The sequence below is a fragment of the Haemaphysalis longicornis genome, unplaced genomic scaffold, assembly GCF_048455015.1.
Source record: "Haemaphysalis longicornis isolate Haplotype H1 unplaced genomic scaffold, Haemaphysalis longicornis Haplotype H1 scaffold_9, whole genome shotgun sequence".
Lineage (NCBI taxonomy): Eukaryota > Metazoa > Arthropoda > Arachnida > Ixodida > Ixodidae > Haemaphysalis > Haemaphysalis longicornis.
In genome coordinates this window covers 56,468,592-56,488,818 of record NW_027526460.1, presented here as the reverse complement: position 1 = coordinate 56,488,818, position 20,227 = coordinate 56,468,592, and the positions used below count along the sequence as shown (strand labels likewise).

The window sequence follows — 20,227 nt, the reverse complement described above, 5'->3', positions numbered from 1 at the left end:
GGTGCCAACTAGCGGAGGAGAAATACTTGCGTCGGTGTAAATGTCGATTTCGTGGGGGGAGTTTACTGTTTCGGAGAGCGTTGATGCGGGCCGCGCGGATGGGGCGGGCGTTGCGCGGGACGGGATGGGTGGCCGTAGAGTCCGTGACAGAAGGGCGGCTCCACGGAGCGAGAGGCGATGGGATGTCGGGGGGTTCAGGCGGCTTGAGATTATCCCAGGCGATGATAGAGACACCTTGATGAGTTAATGTGCGCTTATGAAGGGGTTGATTCACTTGCTCTTTAATTATATTTTCCAGTGGGGGAAGAGCAACTGCAGCTTGCAAGTTTTCCAGACGAGTATGTTTTGGTAGTCCGCTGATGGTGCGAAGGGTGGCTCGGTGCAGGTGTTGAAGCGTTCTCATGGTCGTTTTTTGAGGTCGTAGGTTTGGGCTGCGTAAGTTATGGTACCAATTGCGACAGCGTGGGCTAAAGTTTGGGTTGCCTTCTGTCTTGCTCCACCAAATTTGTTCGAGAGGCGATGTATGGCATGTTGAATTGTTTTCCATTTAGCTTTCAGTTGCTGTAGCCATATTGACGGGCTGTTTTTGTGTCCGATTGGGATTCCGAGTAGTGGTTTGGGTTGAAAACTAGCTGTTATAGGAGTACCGGCGAGAAGAAGAGTTGGAAGGTTATAGTGTGGAGGGGGTTTGTGGCCAAATACAGGTAAGAATTCGGTTTTTTCGGGGGCTAATTCCAAACCAAGAGAGGCCAAGGAGCATTCAAGGGTATTTGCGGCGGCTTGGAGTTCGGTTTGCATGTCTTCGGAGCATGAAAAGTCGGCTGATTTAGTCCATATGTTTACATCGTCTGCATATATTGTGAATCGTGCAGCAGAGTCACGTTCGAGATTTCGAGCGACCCTCACCATGGCGAGATTAAATAGTATCGGGGAAAGTATGGATCCATGAGGTACCCCGCGGTCAAGGTAGTAAGTGCGAGGAGTCCAGAATGGGTGATATCCTTGAAATCGTATTGGCCGAGCGTTAAAAAAATTGCGGATCAAGATTTGTGCCCACGTGCTCGGGTAGGCGTGCGCCAGTTCCTCTAGTATGGCAGATTGGTTAACGCGATCAAAAGCCTTGCGTAGGTCAATTGCTAGGATCAAGTCGGGAGGAGAGTGGTTGTAATGGGAGCGATTGATCACTCGACGTAATAGCCAAAGGCTATCGTGAGTGCTCAGGTTAGGGCGGAAGCCAGTCTGTGCAGGGTGAAAGTATGGTTTGACATTTTCGAGGTAATGGGTGATACGGTTATTGATTAGCTTTTCTATGAGTTTGCAGAAAACAGGAGTAAGGAGAGATAGGTCGGAGGTTGGTGAGGTCAGTTGGACCGGTACCAGGCTTCTTGGGTTTGGGAATAGGGAAGATGAGTGAGCTGAAGATGCTCAGTAACTTCACCATTTTCCCAGCGGCGGCTAACATGGCCAAGTAAGGCAACAAGGGCAGGTTTTGGCAAGTTGCGGAGGTGTTTCCAGGTCACACCGTCATGTCCTGGGGCAGATTTGTGTTTACCTTGGTGAATGGCCGTGTAAAGTTCATTGAAGGTGAAGGGAAGGTCGAGGTCGTCATCTGTGGAAGAGGAGGAGGAGGATGGAGTTGGGCGTGGGGGAAGAAAGCCATAATGATATCATGTTCCACGCTGACTGTGTCTTTTGTGAGCGTGAGGGTAGCAAATAGTGGAAGTCGCTGTTTTTTGTTAGGTCCAAGACTTTGGTGAATTTTCCAGAGAGCCCGAAGGCCTTTTCCATGACCGAGTGAGTCACAGAGACCATTCCAGTGGTTATTGAAAAGGCAACGTTGATATGACGTGATGTGTTTATACTGGCGGCGGATGCGGACAAGGATTGTATGACGTTTGCCGGTAGAGCGGTACAGTTGTGTGAGATAGTGCACTTTTTTCCAGAGGTTTGTGAGGTGGGCATCGAGAGCTGGTGTGTCGGAAGAGCACTCGATTTCTTCGGTGGCTGCTGGGGTACAAGTTCGAATAAGATTCGCAAAATCATCGAAGGAGGCAGGGGGGTCTTTTTGGTCGATATATTCGCGGAAGGTGTCCCAGTCTAGTCGTGATAGTGTTTGCTTGGTGCGCGTCTTCTTGCCACAAAACGTTATAAGGAGGGGAAGTGGTCACTATCCCAGGTTGTAGAGTAGGGGGACCAACTTTTGATGAGATTGGGTGTTGCCCAAGCAAGGTCCGGTGTGGTGTCTTCCTGAGCTTTATGAATGCCAATTCTTGTCTTTTGGAAAGGTTCATTGATAGAAATAGTGGAGATCCATAGTGTCGGCGAGAGAGCTTCCTCGAGCAGATGTGCGGCTGTAACCCCATTGGGGGTGAGGGGCATTGAAGTCACCACAAATGAGTATTGGAATATTTGGGTGACGGGTGACGAGAGCCGGGATCCAGGAAAACTCAGAGGAACGTGAGGAACTGTCGATAGGTTTGTAGTGGGCTGAGACGAGAATAATTTTGTGGCCAGAAGGTAGGCGCGTTAAAACTGCAATGACTTCGTGATTACAGGATGAGAATTCAGGGAGGATGACGGGAGAGGTAGCGAAGTGGGACTGTACAAGAATGGCGGCATATCCTGGAGTAAGAGTTGATTTTACGTTAGACTTACCGCGCGTCACTTGCGTGATAGATGGGTTCGTATTTGCAACATAACCGGGAATACTCGGAGTTCCGTGTGTTTCTTGGAGGAGAATAAAGGAAGGTTGGGACTGTTTAATCTTCATCAGTAAAGCAGTGCGCTGGTGCAGAAAGCTGCGTAAGTTCCAGTGCAGTGCCGTTACTGGGGCAGTCATGAAACAATCTGCGGACGTGGGGGTGGGATCTTTCTCGGGGGCTCTTTGGTTGAGTCAATGGGTGGAAGGCGTGTAATGACTTGTTGTAGAAGTGTTTGTAGTTGATTCACCAGCTTGTCGATATAGGAATGTGTGTTTTTGCAATCTTCCTGTCGAGCGAGTCGTTCTTGATGTATGTCAGTACGTATAGTTTGCAGTACTTGAGTAAGTTGGGGGTCCAGTTTGGATTTGGAGGTAGGAGTGCGTTTAGTACTAGGGCTCCGAGTGCGCCTTGTGGATGAAGGGGTCGTGGATGTGGACGGCTGGGAGGAGGGCGGTTGACAGGGGGGTGGTTGAGAGGTGGGTGGGAGTCTGGGTTGTTGGGCTCGTTTAAGTTCCATGATTTCGGCCTTGAGTTGCTGATTTTCCGCACGAAGGGCATTCAATTGAGCAAGAATATGTGCCATTTTGTTGTCAGAGTTTTTCGATTGAGAATTACTTTTGGGCTCGTTTGTAATGGTTTGCGTAGTAGGAAGACGAGGGAATGAAATATCTTTTTGCTGCACAAGATCCGCCCAAGAGATGCCATTGGCGCGGTCCTTGGCAGGGGGCTTGTTGGGTGGCGTGGGAACTCTTCCAGGGCAGGTAGGGTTCAGTGCAATGTGGTCCACCTCATCACAAACGACGCAGTAGATGGTGGGTCGATAGTCTGTTGTGTCGGGATGCATTTTCTCACAGTTGCGACAAATGGTTGGAGAAGGACAATGTCGAGACATATGCCCGATGTTATGGCAGTTGTAACATACCATTCGACAATGTTGGTATGGCGACACTTTGATGATGGCCATATAGTATTTTACCACTTTTGGGAGATTGGGAGAGTCGAACGTTAAGACTGTTCTATTGGAGTGGCCAAGGCGGTGGCATACTATGATTTTGGCTTGTTCGCAGCGGATCCATTTCAGAATTTCTTCATTTGTTTCATTGGGCTCGACTTCAATAACACCTCTGGACGTATTGGGCCGATAGGGGGACAGCTTGATTTCAATTGGAATGGTGACTGAGGATCCGCTCTGGAGGAAATGTAGCTGAGTGGCTGATAAGAGACGTTGCGTGTGGGAATCGTCGTACACTGTGATGTAAAGGCAGTTGCCGAGTGTGTCGTACCGGTGGGAAGCTAGTTCGGCAAGGTAAAGGTTTGGTGCAGTTGTGCCAATTAGATGGGCCAGGGTATGTTTGGGAATCTCATTGACGCTGATTTTAGCGAGCGGTCTGAGCACGAGAAGAGAGCGTGGCCTACTCACTCGATCAGTTTTGTTCACGGTTCTTCTGGTGGAAGAGGTTGGCCGAGTCCATGAAGCACGGTCATTAAAAGATCCGAGTTGAGAGTGTGTTTCTGGGTAGTTCAGGGGTGCATCAACTGAGCTGGGAACACTCGACGGGTGTTGCACGTTGCCTTGCATATAGACGTTCTCACATGCCGCAGTTGGGTCACTATGGGGCGCTGTTTCATTGGTGGTCGATGAACTGCTGGGTGGTGTAGAACTGCGGGGCACCGTTGGAGGGGCAGTCACATCGATGGCCGGTGGCGGCGTAGCAGCGGTCAGTGGGGGCAGCGTAATAATGACAGGCGTTAAGAAAAAGAAATTTTCTGTAATTCCGTACACCCACAGGATTGCCCACGGGCTTAAAAACGTAGGTTCCCGCTGTGGTGTTAACGTGGTATTCAAACCTCCAAATAAGTTATCAAAAATTTGTCCACTGGTTTCCAAAAAAAGTGATAGCAATATAAAGTCCGTTCTCAACAAGTGCACTGTCAACCACAAGTACAAGTATGTTGCGTGTGCTGTAGGCGTTGTCTATCATATCCCGTTGTCTTGTGGGTTTTGCTACATAGGTCAAACTGGTCGTTGCGTCAATAAGCGACTGCACGAGCATCTTCTGTCCATCCAGAACTCTTCGCTTTCTAACTAGGCTTCTCATTGCCGCAGGTGTACACGTGTACACAAGTGTACACCGGTTTTATCTGACACAACCGTGCTGTTCAAGCACACTAATAAACATATTAGGGAAGTGTCTAAGGCTTTTTTCATATAAAAAAATTGGGACACTTGTGTTAGCCAACCTTCTATGTTTTTGCACAAAAGCGAAATCTGTTATCTTGCAGAACATGTGACTTGACGAGTTGCAGGCTTGCGCAGTGATTCATTCTTGAACTGAACAGTTTTGACATGCGCGGTTTTTGGTGTATATGTTTTTCCTAAAAATTGGGACCATCTCCCCGCAAGGGGGACTCGAGTAAATGCGTCGCATAGGGGGTGGGTGTAATGCGTTAACGTTTAGTGTTTAGGGAGTTGGTGGTAGTGAATGCGTTGTATCAGCAGCTTCTTGACGTAATTTGAATGAGTCAAGGATATAAGGCGCGTTTGTAGCATCCCATTTTGTGTCGGCTTTGTGGCGCAGTGGGTAGAGCACCATGTACATTGCGTTCCGCCCGCAGGGTCGAGGGATCGAAACCAGGCGCCGGATAGTATTTTTTTTTATATAGTGTAGGGGAGGGGTGCGGACTACGACTACGGACGTCAACGCGGGTGACATCGTGAGTTACTGAAATGCTCTGCATTAAAAAAAAAAGCGAGTTTATTCTGCCACAACGCTGCATCGGAGTGCTTCCGTTGATGTTTACGTTCACCCTTCCGCAGTACCGATGACCATACTGCAAACCAGGCTGCTACAGCGATTTCTGTGGGCTACTTGTCCTTTGTCTTCCGCTCCTTTCTCAGGTCACACGAGCGCCGAACCCGCGGTGTTTTGCACATGTGAACGCGCTCAGCTGTACCCCTGTTCGCAGCTCTGCCTTCAACCCTTGTTATTTCAGATGTTCACGTGGTCCTCTCCTGGGAGGCTGAACGCGCAGGTGTGCCGCTGTGTTTTTATTTGTGATTAATTTGCGCGGCACGACCTCACTGACCTCTAACTGCGCGGGTCAGGCTGTGTCGCATCCATCATCCCTGGGTTTTTCATTTATCGTTTCTTCCTATTCGTTGGTCACATCGCTGCCGCCTTCGCACTGTTTTGCTAAAGCTTCGCCGTCTGGACGCTTTCGGTCATGTATCGCAACACCTGCCGCTGCGCTGCTAGCAGAGATCACGCGATCTAGCGCAGTTCTGTTCCAACTTCCCACTCTTCGGGGGCCAGTACCTGGACAGGAATAGGGTGAGTAAGAAATGTGTTCCACGAGATGTTTGAGCGATCTTTCTTAAAACGTACTGAAACGCTTCTGGTAATAATGTAGTCGGAGAATTGTTTGGTTTAGCCATTCTTTAGAAATGCGGCATCAGGGGCTGGTTTGAGTGTACCAGCTTGCTGAAGGACATCCGTAGTCCGGGATTACCATGGCCGCAGCCGGCTGTCGAGACCGCCAAGCCAGCCGGTCAAGGTCACTCCTTCCTAGGAGCTGCGGATGGCACGCCCGACCAGCCAGTACACTAGGTTATGGGACTGCAGCCTGTTTTATAGCATGGTCGGTAAACAGCTGCCTCGGTCGGTGCCCACAGACGATAAGTACATGTTGTGTAGTCTGCAAGATTCTGTCTTCTTTCGGGATATCTTACCAAGAACATTATAAACGGACGTGTCCCTCACATGCATGATATCGATACAATTTTGGTCTTCAGGTGTCGCAAGTAACAACCCTGTGACACTCTTGCTTTTATTGGCCTTTACACTCTGCGGTGGTGCCGGCTTTGTGATAGCCAGGTAAAGCTACCTAGATGTTACTTCTGTGCTCCGGGGGGAACAAAACGATGGACTGAGTTTAAATTTGGAGGAAATAGGCAAATGTTAAGAGTGATACGCTTGAAAGCTTCAGACATGCTCAGTAAGTGATCTCACTAAATGTACGTTTCCCCCCCATAGTTTTTGGAGTCATGCGAAGTGCGCAGAATGTGTGCCAGCTGTTGTAGAAGAACTAAATGTTGCAGGTCGTTGTATTTTGGAAGGACTTTGAGGCACGTTATGGAGGAGGGGTAGGAAAGTTTCAAGCTTGTAATTTATTTACGGGCTTTAAAAATACTAATTAAAGCTCTTTCAAGCAGTATGCGCATGTTTTTGGTGTCCAGAGAGATTTAACGGATGCATCTGAATTAAACTTGGACGGAATGGGGGAAATGTTATGAATTTTTTCTTCGGGGGGCGAGAGCAGTTTGGGAGCCATGACAGATAGTTAAAACTTAAAGAAAACGTGGGGAACGTTATGAGTGATATCCAGGGAATGGTTAAAGTATGTGGTTCGATCACGGGTTTTGAAAGAAACACCAATGCATGCGCTAGAAATCGTTATATTCGCATGTTATCTGTAGTTGTGCGGTAACAATAGCTGCGCATGATCTCAAACCTGGGAGCCATCGTGGACATATTGCGGTTTACGTTCAGGCAAGATGTCAAGTTTGCAGACTGTTCAGACCTGCTAGACAAAATTGCCAGTTTCAAATTTGTGGATGATTCAGTCCTTTTAGAGAAGCTTACTTTGTTCGTGTTTTCGGCTACTTAAAAGTACCAAAGGAATAAATGCGGCTCACAGTTCAAATTTGTGGGTCATGTGGAGCATAATGATCGTACAGCTAGTGTTACACTTATGAAGCAGTCTTTATCGTTGATACCCCTGGAGTTACGCAGAAAAAAAATCACGCTTAAGCTTGTTCTTTAAAATACATCCCATGATTTCATATCTAAGAAATGCATTGTTAACCCAGGCAACCTACGTTTCATCGCCCATGGATCATCGCCACAAAGTGGCCACGCCTTTTTGTCTTAGTGCTTCTCACTTATCATCTTTCATCCCAAAGGTGTCATCAGAGTGGAACCACCTTCCAGCAGCGGTCGTTGAAACTAACAATTTAGAAGAATTCAAAAAGCGGCTGCTCGCGCACTTTGGAGTACCGGCTGCTGATTAGTTGCCTGCTTTGCACTGTTGTCATTGTGTACATCTTTTTAGTTTTTTGTACGGTTGAAGTGCCTGATTGTTGCATTGCTTGTAATCAAAAGTTGTTCCTTTTTTTTCTGTCCTTGTATGGTATTGGACAAGGCCGCTATCTGTTTTGCGTTTAATTCATATTTGTAAAGAAACATGTTGAACATCATTCTCTGCTAAAAATGTACGCTGTAACACTCCCCTCTCCATTGCCCTTTTGGGCCATGAGGGTACATGAAACAAACAAACAAACAAACAAACAAACAAACAAACAAACAAACAAACAAACAAACAAACAAACAAACAAACAAACAAACAAACAAACAAACAAACAAACAAACAAACAAACAAACAAACAAACAAACAAACAAACAAACAAACAAACAAACAAATAAATAAATAAATAAATAAGCAGCGTTGCGGGGCAAGCGATTTTTTTAATCATAGCCTTCGGAAACACTGTACAAGCAATCGGGAGCGTTGCTCGCCGGTTTAACGGAGTGTGTAAATTGTCTTCCGGACACCTCGGGTGAACTCCATGTGACCCCAAGTTACACAATGTTTGCAGGAATCCACGAGAGGCTTAATGTAGTTGGGGCTGTTTGCTTGAGATAGAAAATTGCGAGGACACTTCAGCCCTCCTGTGACGCAGTGATTTAGAAAGAATTCGAGTCCATTTTCTGAACGCGCCATCCCAATATTATTATCATACTTTTCTTTTCGCACATTTCTCTTCTCTCGGTCGCTATTACTTAATACATACCCTCGCTCGCGTACGCGAGTAAACTCAGCATTTGGTTTCTGCCGCACTTTGCTACTATTTTAGTTGCTAGTCCCCCTAGACCCAAGGATCGGCCATGGTATTCTGCAAGGCCCGGGTTCGAATCCCATACCCAAATCTACCAAACATTCTGTTCTTTGCGCTGTCGTCTACTTTTGGTGACATCGCTCGATCCCACCAACACTGGGCGCCAGATTTTCGCGCAATGACGCGTTAAGGCTTTCGCATTTTAAACAATAGGCAGCCAACGTACTACAGCAGAACAAAACATATATTCACGCATCGATCTGGAAATTCGCTCTTCTGGCTTTTCTCGTCCGTTGACTTGGAGGTGAAAACAATCTCTTGGAGAAGTGACCGCTACCCGGCCATCCTGGATTCATCGGATATTTAAAGCTCACCTCATACGTTTTTGCCTCAGTCACCCCTTTTCTCCCCTGAAAAAGTAGGGCACTTGTAAGTGCACCATCGTCCTTTACACCAAATCATCCTCATAATCATCTAATTCCGATCTTCGTGTTTTGAAAGGAGGAATCAATCCACTCTTATGCTAACGAGTTTCATATCATCAAATTCATTCCATTAATTTGGACAGCAAACACCATACTCGAAACGACTACATATGCTGGTCATCTTGAGATTTCAGTGCCATTGCAGCAGAAAACACTATCCTGCAATGATGCCAAACTGTGACCCCTCCCTTGAATTTGCACTGAAGAAATTCCACCGCTCTCTTCTCCATTTTTAGAACACCAAATAATGCTTCCAAAGAGGCGCCTCTAACGTATCTTGCAGAAGTTTGGATTACTTAAACTCCTATAACAGAGTGAACCATTTCAATATTGAAAAAAGAGGTACTGAGGGTTCCCTGGTGTGGGCCAGGAGCATCGCTCGCGGAGCATGCCTTAAAGTTGTCAACCATTGTCAGCAGTATCTACCACTTTGGTAATTTTTTGATAAAGGCCTTCTATACCCTTATATAAAGCACGTTTACTAATGCCATAGTCGGTCCGTACATATTTCGTCCTCTCCTATGCACACACACACGTACACAAACTAGCCATCCAACCCCATCCTAGCGCTGTTCGGCCTTAGACACACTTGCACCATAAACCCCCTCATACTACTAATACTGCAACCAGGGTGTGGGTTAAACTTCTTAGTGGTTCCGTTGGTTGAGAAAAACATTCCGCATCCTCGTCAAGGGGGAAAAGTATCTAGGCCACTGAAAAAAATTACTCCGCCAATTTATCTCTGTATATCGTCCTTACATACTGCACTGCTTTATTTTCTGCAGCCGCGAAGCGCAGACCCAGCCATGATTGAACGAGAGAGGCCGTATTGCCGGATCGTTGACGGCCACAGGCTCCCGGGAACCTTTTCCGAGGAGGTGTACCGGAGCGGACTTCAGTACCGGCCCGAGGAGGGTGACGTCGTCCTCGACACATTCCCCAAGTGTGGCACCCACTGGGTTACTGGCATACTGAAGGCGGCCTACCAGGTCTGCAAGGGCCTCACTCCAGGATCGGTCTTTCTTGAGAAGTTCGGAATCGAGGGCGTTGAAAACTGCCCCAGACCACGAATTGTGAAGACGCACCTACCCTTTAAGCTGGTACCGTTTTCGAGCGCTGCCAAGTACATATACGTCATCAGGAACCCAAAAGACTGCTGCGTCTCCTTCTACCATCACACGAGAACGATCCCTGCGTACAAGTAAGTTCGGGACATATTAAAAAGAAAATATAGTTGGTATTTTTGATTCTTTGAAACCTGAATGACATTTGTTTGGTTAGACCCGCAGTACGACTAAAAAAAAAAAAAAACTGTCGCACTAGGGAACTATTTCTCGCCGGGTAAATAGTTAGGGATGTGTAGGCCGGCCACTTTAAAAAACGACGCTCAGCCGTTGATTGATGAAAGGAGAAGACAACGACGTGAAGCGCAGCTTACAACTGAATTTAATTTTAAATCAGAAGCTTAACAAAGCCCCAATAGTCCTCCTCTGGTATTCGTATCTCTCATATCTGCGTACTGGGGGCTCTCTGGCCCTGTAGAAATAAGAATAGGATGCCAGTGAAGGTAAGCTGCATAGGTGGAACCATGCGAGGAAGTTGCGTAGGTAGGAACAGCGCACATTTTGTAGAAGGACGGGCAGAACCACACACCTGTTTGTCCTTCGTCAAAATATGCGCTGTTCGTATACCTTTGTACCTCACCACTAACCCTGCTCAACATAGTACCCTCTTTGGACATGCTAGGAAGCTTTCTTGGCACGAAAACAGCCCTCCATAACCTGAAAAAACAAAAACAAATTAAAGATCCCTTGGTGTATCTTTAAGTATGCGTGAGCATCTCGCCCCTCTTTCTCGCGAACGTGAAGCTCGAATCGATGCTCACGCCTTGTTTCGTCTTCAGAGAAGTCCTCAAGGCTGACTTTCTCGCACTTCCCTGGTACACCGTTCCAAGCGTGCTTAGAACTCTAACCGCCTCACCGGTCAGTGGTCACGTTTGCTCGCCATATCAGTGGCATTGGCTGTCTGACACTCGTTTTGTTGCCCTCCATTATCCGCATTTCGTTGCCGTTGTTCCCGTTTCTTGGTATTTTAACGCCCGCACTAGCTGCTGCAGTCTCGATGCCACAACAGCTTGGTGCACCTCTTCGCAGGACTGTTGCGTTTCAAGCAACACTTCCCACGCGGGCCAGTATGGGCCGGGCGCCGCTTGCGGGTCTCACTATGGAGGCCTAGAGCGGAGTACAAGGAGAAAACGCCGAGGCGATACAGAGCTTAAGGAAGCTTTAAAAAAATCCCGGGCCATCTCCACTAACGTGAAACCTGGGGAGAGGTGAAGCCTGCAGTGTAAAAGTGCATTCTTGGCGCCGTGGCGTTTTTGCCCATGGCGATGAAACCATTGGGGGATAGCGGTTTACAGCTTTGCTGTAAGTCTAGTGTCTTTGAAGCACGAAGCGTTCTGGCTCGAAGCTTTGGAAAAGGAGTGTCCCGGGGTGTTTTAGTACCGTGAATACATGATACTGCGACTACATGAGACGACGACGACATGAGACGCCGAAAGCACGAACCACCAGAGGGCTTCGCCCGCAAAATACAGAGACCGTAGGTGTCGCTGGTTATCCAGGGATGTGTCACTGGCTGTTGGCCCAACAGGGACTTTTATGGCACATTCTGATAATATACATACCAAAATTTCACCGCTTACCTAGATAAAAAAAAAAACAGTAGTTTTTAAAGGATTGATGGAGAAAACTTTATTGGCAAGGGGTGGCCCGTAGGCCTAATAGGGAACGGGACGGAAATGCAGGGAAACGTCCATTTCAGATGCACGCATCGCGTTCGAAATCCCGGGGTATACAAAGATAGAGAGAGAGATAGAGAGAGAGAGAGAGAGAGAGAGAGAGAGAGAGAGAGAGAGAGAGAGAGAGAGAGAGAGAGAGAGAGAGAGAGAGAGAGAGAGAGAGAGAGAGAGAGAGAGAGAGAGAGAGAGAGACGTTTATTTCAGCTTTCTGAAATGGGAGTGGTTCCCTAGTTCGGGAATCCATCAGGGGAGCAGAGAGCCTTCGCTCGGGATGTTGCTGTGCATCTATATAGCGGCTGGTCACCATGAAGGTGTTGTCGAGTTCGATGCGCGGCAATGGCATAAACCCAATCCAGATAACATTGCACTTGTCCGCGATGATCGTCTGTAATGAAGTTTGCTGAACACGCGGTAACATTAGTTTGGGCACAACCTTCTAGCTCAAATCCGGCTCCCGTCTTGATGGTTGCACTCTTAAATCAACGTCTTCGTCATCGCTGTTTTCTGGTAGGGAATTACCCCGCGTACTTACAGGTTGCTTCAACGTGCGTCCCCCATGGTCAGGCACGTACCGCCGGACAGTACAGGACTGGTAAATCGAGGATGTCTTATGTAGCGGACCATCCGCGTGTTTCTGTCCACGTCAACCTCCGATGCCCGTGAGCCCGCACAACGCGTTCAGTTCTGATGGCAGAGTCCGCTTTTTGAGCGTGAGCTCCCGAATCCAACTCTAGCATCCCGGGAGACAAGTGTGGCTGACCCGAGCGTTGCGACACAGCTGCTGCTGACGTCCAGAGCGGAGGAAGCCATGGCCACGGCTTCCCAAGACGGCGCCCTGGACTAAGGTTGCTCAGGAATATAAAGTTTAGTGCCTTCCTTCCTTCAGCGTGCGAGTTGGAACCCAATATGCGAGGTCGTTCAATCCTCGTGTTTTGCCTCGTTAGACTCAAACACGGAACTATTCCGCGTTCCTGCAGCACTTTTTGATGGCAGTCACTTAGTTTTTGAACCAGAGTTCACTGTTGCACATGATGCAGAGATGCAAGCTAATTCCACCAAGAGGGCTACGGTTACCAAGAATGAAGTAAAGCTGATAATATGCGGTGAAATTCTTTAGCACTGGTACTTCTCCAGCTGTTTGGCGATTTCCATGCTTAAATAATGAGCGTCCTTATGTCTTTGCGAATCATGAAATTTTACCGGAGAACCAGATTTAGGGGACGTTTTTGTTGATGAAACCTCCACTTCACACAAGTGCTTAATTATGTGCCATTTCTGGTGCTATAAATTGTCATTGTGCTAATTCGAACGTATAATGAATGCGCAAGACAACTTCGCCTTCTATCACTACCTCTTTTGGAAATTTGAGCATTTAGCAATTATCGCGCTTACCATTGCCCACAACATTCGTGCTGACATTGTCTATCAGTTGCAGCATGCGTAAAACAGCTTTAAATTTAACTTGGCAACTGCCTGAAATTCCAGAGAACTTGTTTGAGAGGTGTTGTTGAAAACTGTCCAGGGGTTCGGCCATGTTCAATCGTTGGCGCATCGGGTCATGGACCAATGGCAAACTGGACCATTCTTTAACATTTATCAGATGCAGATAACTGCTCTGTGGGTGCTTTCTATATGTCACGTCACAACTTAATTTTCATTGCAGGTTTCATGATGGTACGTTCGACGAGTACTTCGAGATCTTTCTGGACGGGAGAACCGATTTTGGGAGTTACTACGAGAGTCTACGTTCCTGGTACGCCAAGCGTGACGAGCCCAACGTGCTTTTTCTCACTTACGAAGGCATGCACGAGGACGTCAGCGGATCTGTCCTCAAGATAACTCGCTTCGTAGATGGCGCCCTCGCCGATGAACTCGCACGGAACGAAGACAAGACGAAGGTTGTTCTCGAAAAGTCAAGCGTCGCCACCCTGAGAAAAGAATTCGACGTAGAGTTCGTGCGGAAAGGCACTGTTGGGGACTGGAGGAACTATTTTTCGGCAGAGCAGTCGAGAAGATTAGAAGAGAGGTTTTTTAGCGAAATGGCAGGAACAGATATTGCGAAACTGTGGAGTAGTAGGATCTGGCTGTTCGGCGAAAGTTAAAGGTTAATTATGCATGACACGGCACGTTGCAGGCGCAAACAATGACGTCGGAATAATGTTATCTACCCTGTTCGAATCTATCACCTGTTTGCTCCGTGTATGGATTATAAAGACGCACGCCAGAAACGTTTTACCAATGCATTTTACGAACGTTTTAGGAAGAAAGACTTCCTTTCTTCATAAAGTCCTCTTCCTGAAACGTTAGGAAAATTCATTTGTTTAGCATTTTTCACGCACGTCTGTGTCTTTACTTACCGTATATATATATATATATATATATATATATATATATATATATATATATATATATATATATATATATATATATATATATATATATATATATACACAAAAATGGTTTCGACCACGGTAAAAAAAGAGAGAACAGATTTAATAACGTTTCGGCCGAGGGACCGGCCTTCGTCAGATACAGTGATGGCATTGTCGTACAGCTTATATATGTTTCAAAACTACAAATCAGCTACAGCAGTCGAATGAGGAAAGGGAAGAAAAGGAAAGAGGCAAACACGAGATACAGGCGCTTGTCTAAAGCATTACATAGACGCTATGGTGCCCAGAATTATCAATAAAGGTTTTCTGCACGATGTGTGTGCTTATAGAAAAGCAAGGCTATCTTTACAGGGTTGTCTCTATAAACACCAAGAAAAGAGCAACGACCCTTAACAGCGATAACATGAACAATTACCTATGAATATTCAGTTCAACAGCAGAAATCAGTGTTATAACATTACTGCGTGTTCAGGCAGTTTCGTACCCACCATGATAGAGAAGTGCGCGAGTCATTCCTAATTTACAAATTTAACACCTTAGTATCTGGTTTAAACGAAAGTCCGGGGAAATTAAGCTGCCTGAACACGCAGTAATGTTATAACACTGATTTCTGCTGTTGAACTGAATATTCATAGGTAATTGTTCATGTTATCGCTGTTAAGGGTCGTTGCTCTTTTCTTGGTGTTTATAGAGACAACCCTGTAAAGATAGCCTTGCTTTTGTATAAGCACACACATCGTGCAGAAAACCTTTATGGATAATTCTGGGCACCATAGCGTCTATGTAATGCTTTAGACAAGCGCCTGTATCTCGTGTTTGCCTCTTTCCTTTTCTTCCCTTTCCTCATTCGACTGCTGTAGCTGATTTGTAGTTTTGAAACATATATAAGCTGTACGACAATGCCATCACTGTATCTGACGAAGGCCGGTCCCTCGGCCGAAACGTTATTAAATCTGTTCTCTCTTTTTTTACCGTGGTCGAAACCATTTTTGTGTATATTCTACCGGCGTCCAGGAAAACTTTGTTGCTGTATATATATATATATATATATATATATATATATATATATATATATATATATATATATATATATATATATAAGACAGAAATAAGAGTTGGCAGTCAAGAAGACCTCGGAAAGCCAAGGGGGAGGATGTAGTAGCTCAAGATAAAGAATTTGGAAAATAAAAAAGTGGAGAACCAAATTTCCAAATTTGAAAATTTCCAAATTTTGCAAATTCTTTATCTTGAGCTACTACATCCTCCCCTTTGCTTTCCGAGGTCTTCTTGACTGCCAACTCGTATATCTGTCTTATTTTCAACGAGCCCCTCATTTCCTATATATATATATATATATAGCGAATCAGAATAGGAAATGAGGGGCTCGTTGAAATAAGCCAGAAATAAAGGTTGGCGGTCAAGAAAGCCTCGGAAAGCAAAGGGGAGGATGTGGTAGGTCATTGAAACAGATAAAGAATTTGGGAAGACAGAAACAAAGTGGAGAAAAAAATGCCCGCCAGGTGGGATCAGAACCCACGACCTCCAGAATACCGGTTTGGTGCGATGTGTATATATATATACAGAAAGATAGGTCGGCAGTCTGCAACGCCAAAGGAGGCATAGGGGTGTTGTTAGGATTTTTTAAGTGCGAATGCACTTCTTAAGCGAGCCTGAATCGTCCGCCGCCGTTGTCCGCATAGCAACAGCTGCGGGTGCGCGCGCTCCTCGTCTTCCTCCTCGTCTTCCCTAGCAACGGGGGGAGATGGGCGCGCGCTACTCTCCTCCTCCTCTCTCCGCTCAGTGACTGCGGGTGTTGGGCGCCTCCTCTCCACTTCGGGCGGGAGAGCTCTCGCTCGCGTAGCGGGCGCTCCGCATTCCGACGCGTGAGGGCGCTCGTGTAGCCCTCGCCGTAACGGCGGGCGCTACTCTCCTCCTCCTCTCTCCGCTCAGTGACTGCGGGTGTTGGGCGCCTCCTCTCCACTCCAAGATCACGATATCCACCGTAATCGCGCAATCAACAACCGTGCATTCGCACTTACACACTCTCCCCCTCGGGGAAGTGCGAGGGAATTTTTTTACTACGGTTAGTGCAGTTAACATTTTTTAAAATAAACGTAAGAAAGAAAGACAGAAAAAAAGAAAGAAAGGTAATTCGGTCCCCACTCTGGGAACGTGTTTTTCTTTCTTTCTTTCTTTCTTTCTTACGTTTATTTAAAAAAAATGTTAACTGCACTACCGTAGTAAAAAAATCCTAACACCCCTATGCCTCATTTGGCGTTGTAGACTGCCGACCTATCTTTCTGTATTTTCTCAATGAGTCCCTCATTTCATAACTATGTACGGGACGAGGGATTCCGTAAGAACACAATCACAGATGCAGTCATTATTGCCAGTGCTATTCGGCTACTTGAAGGTGTTTACAGCGCCGAATGAGTAGATTGTCATTTTTGTATGATACATGTAGGAATGAAGAACTCAAAGACGAGAAAAAATGCGCCGTGATCGGAAGCTGGAATCGAACCCACAACCTCCACATAATGCGTGCGATGCGCTACCAACTTCGCTATCCCGGCGGCGGATTTCCTCTCGACTTCAGCGGGGGACGGGTCAACTAGTGATTCCCGCTTCCGATCTCGGCGGGTTTTTTCTCGACGTTGATGTCTTCATTGCTGTAGCATACAAAAATGACAATCAACTCATTCGGCGCTGTAAAGCACCTTCAAGTGGCGGAATAGCATTGGCAATAAGGACTGAATCTTTGAGGTATATATATATATATATTAAAGAACACTTCGAACAAGGTCGAAACCACGATTGTTGCCAATGTTTCAGCAGAGACTTGCCTTCGTCAGGGCAAACCCTCGTCTGGCTGGCATGCCTTATATCGGGTATAGTTCCCCAGGTGAGAGGAGAGAAGAAGTGGAATTGAGAAAGGGGATTGCTTTGGGAGTATGTAGGGGGAGATATTGAGGGGGAAAGAAGGTTGTATAATTTTAGCCGCGAAGTCGGTAAGACGGAAGTCAGAGGGAAGCCGGAATATCAACCCCCGGCTGACTGTTTCGAGAAGTCGCTCTTTACTTCGTCGACGGCACCACTCACCCACCGGAACCAGTAGTGGTAGCAGCAGAGTAGCAAGTTACAAACTACAGGTAAACCTGGATGTCTCTATGTAACGAATTCCTGGATTTAACGAAATTTTTCAATTCCCCATTGCCAACCCCATTGAAACCCATGTGTTCTCGACCTCTATGTAACGGAGGCATCGCGACGGTTAACCTTGATGTAACGAATCCGCTACGCTGATGAGCCATTGTATTTGCACTTTTTCTGAAAAAATGGCTGGAGAAATAAAGAAGAGCGGTATCGGTTGGGTGCTAGGCCTGTCTGTCGGCGTGTAGTCGCGCGTCTCAACTGCAATCTGTGTGTCGGTTCTTGGGTGATGAGTTCTGCGACAAAAGGAAAAGTGCTGTCTTTTCAAAACAGGCTCGCTATTTTAAATGCCATCTCCGCCCGGCGAGAAGAAGAACGTCGCCGCCCGGTACAACATCCGGCTAGCACCCTCTCAGCAATTATGAGTGCGGAAAAGAAGAGCATCAAGTTCTTGAAAAGGAGCCTTTTCAGCAGCAGTTTGGTCATCGAAACACGTTAATGCACCGAAAAGTGTCAAAAGTGACACTTAAGTTACGTTTGTGAGAACAGGGTTGATTAACCTTGTTTCTTTGGAGTGCCGTGTTCTGCTCAAGCTCGTGGGAAGGCAGGAGGCGCCAATCACGCATCTTTTCATCGTGAAATAAATTCTTGAGCGGTGAGTTCACCATCACTGATGTCTAGCATTTTGGTTTCGTTTCTCTTTCATTCCCGCGAGCCTTAACTGGAAACCTGCATGTAACGAAAAATTGCGAATTTTTGTCAACTTCGTTATATCCAGGCGTAACTGTAGTCAGCAAAAGTGCACCTCATCATAGCCTTGAAACAGACCAAGCAGCACCGGAAGCCCTAAGCATAAGCACTGGTCCAAGGAGGCCAGGCTATCACTGCCTCTTTCAAAACACTGAAGCCGACGACGCGGCAATCGCCCTTGAAATACCCAGGCTACTACTGTAGTCACGGACAGCCAACAGGCCTGCCGCCACTTCTAGGCCGGGACGGTTCACGCTGAAACCCGCGCAATGCTACTCCGCCACACCCCGACGCGACACATCCAGATCATTTGGACTCCAGCCCACCTGGCAGTGAAAGGTAGCGAGACGGCGCACGACCTCGCGCGAGAAATGACACGCCGCGCAAGGAGCGAAGAAAACACCGCCTCGGAGAGATTTACTCTCCTCCTAACATGCACAGAAGTTACCCAACAACATCTACGTCTGGCCCGATGCACCCTTCCTCCCCCCGACCGACACCTATATATCAAGCAGGCACACCACTACCGTGCCTTGCAAACGAACGCCTTTCGCCACCCAAAAAGAGTCTGCCACTACTCCGGACAAATTACGTCTCCAAGATGCCCCTTTTGTTGAGCAGACTGCACTCTCCTGCACATGATTGGTGGATGCCCCTCCTACGCTCTCCCCAAGCCGAATACTCTCCCGAGCTGTGGAGGCGCGCCCTGTCAGGCTAATGCCGGTCCGACCAGCTTCAGCTGGTGGAGCGGGCTGTAGCGGCTGGCAAGGCATACGACGGGGTCCTGGACTGAAGACTTCACCTCCTGAAGACCCCATGAAAATTTTGCCAACAATAAAGATGTTTATCCTTTGCCGCCTGGGCAAATGAGATAGTGCGGGAGCGGCCTCCCTTTCTGAATGTGTCATCTACGGCTTTAGTGCAGTTTTTATGCCAAAGAAAATACGTGGCGCCTAAAAGAACCAGGTATAGAGTTGTTACGCAAAAGGAAAAAGAGCGTGCCGTACCCCAACACGTTCCTCTGCTATATAATATCTATTATCATTATTTGGATATGTTAAAAAACACGAAGTTGACCGCTCTAGGTGTCCTGAGAAACTGGCTATTACACTATGCACCACGGTGCCCGCTGCCTCCACCGTGTGAACACAGGAAGGAATTCCTATAGAGCGAATTCTAGCTTTCGGTTTTCTGCTAATTCTATGGCTGAAGGCAGCAAACAAGAGCCGATATTGCTGGTAGTACAGGAATTCGGCGTGGAATAATTTAAAACCACGTAGTGGGCCTTTTTTGTTTTCCGTGGAAACACGCTTCTAAAAAAATACCGACGCACTTGATGCCCAAAGCTATTGCCCACCGTGTATTGCAGGCCTGCATAGCAATTTATACCACCTGGGAATATTTAACGTGCGTCGAAATCCCAGGACATAGGAGAGAGAGAGAGATTACTTTATTTTAGGTCCGAGATGGGTTGGGAAGGGTAGATGTCTGGGACGATTTCCCTCCCTCACTCGACAGCCAGAATTCCTGGGACCCTCGCGGCGGCTTCGGCCACCCGGACGGCTGTGAGTTGTGGCTCCGGTGTAGAGCTGAGCAGAACAGTCTCCCGTTTGTCTAATCTTAATTTTGTATCTTTTAAGTGTATTGATATCAGGCTTGCTATTTTAGGCGGCCGCATTTTTTGGAGCTCATGGCAGGACCATATCATCTGCTGTAGGTCTGCCCTGTTGTTGTACAAAGTGCAGAGGTTTGAGTAAAGGTCTGGATAGCAACGGTTGAGGAAATCAGGGCTTGGAAAGGCGTTTGTCTGCAACCGTAACCACATGACTGCCTCTTTCCTGGACAGGGTGTGTAGGCCGGTGGGTATTTGCATCTGGCTAACCTGAAGGGATTTATTACATCCCTGTACGTGGCTAGCCGGTCTTTGCGTGATCTAATATTGTTTTGCCTTCCTGTGGCCTTCCTGTATTGTCTGGTGTGGGGATGATGGTGGTTGTCGTGGCATCGTAGGCAACGCAGCTCGGTTGGCAAGAGCTCGAGTGGTTGCGTGG

General features: G+C 47.1%; 1 protein-coding gene across 2 annotated transcripts in view; it reads left to right on the top strand.

Moving 5' to 3' along the window:
* Positions 1–14,236, top strand: part of LOC144151347 (sulfotransferase ssu-1-like) — a 44,362-nt gene extending 30,126 nt beyond the window's left edge. For both annotated transcript variants that reach the window (XM_077682362.1, XM_077682363.1), the window contains exons 2-3: positions 9,869–10,284; positions 13,547–14,236. In XM_077682362.1, the coding sequence (XP_077538488.1) occupies positions 9,890–10,284; positions 13,547–13,985 (834 nt within the window). In that variant the 5' untranslated portion in view covers positions 9,869–9,889 and the 3' untranslated portion in view covers positions 13,986–14,236. The remainder of the gene's footprint in view (positions 1–9,868; positions 10,285–13,546) is intronic.
* Positions 14,237–20,227: the final 5,991 nt, after the last annotated feature.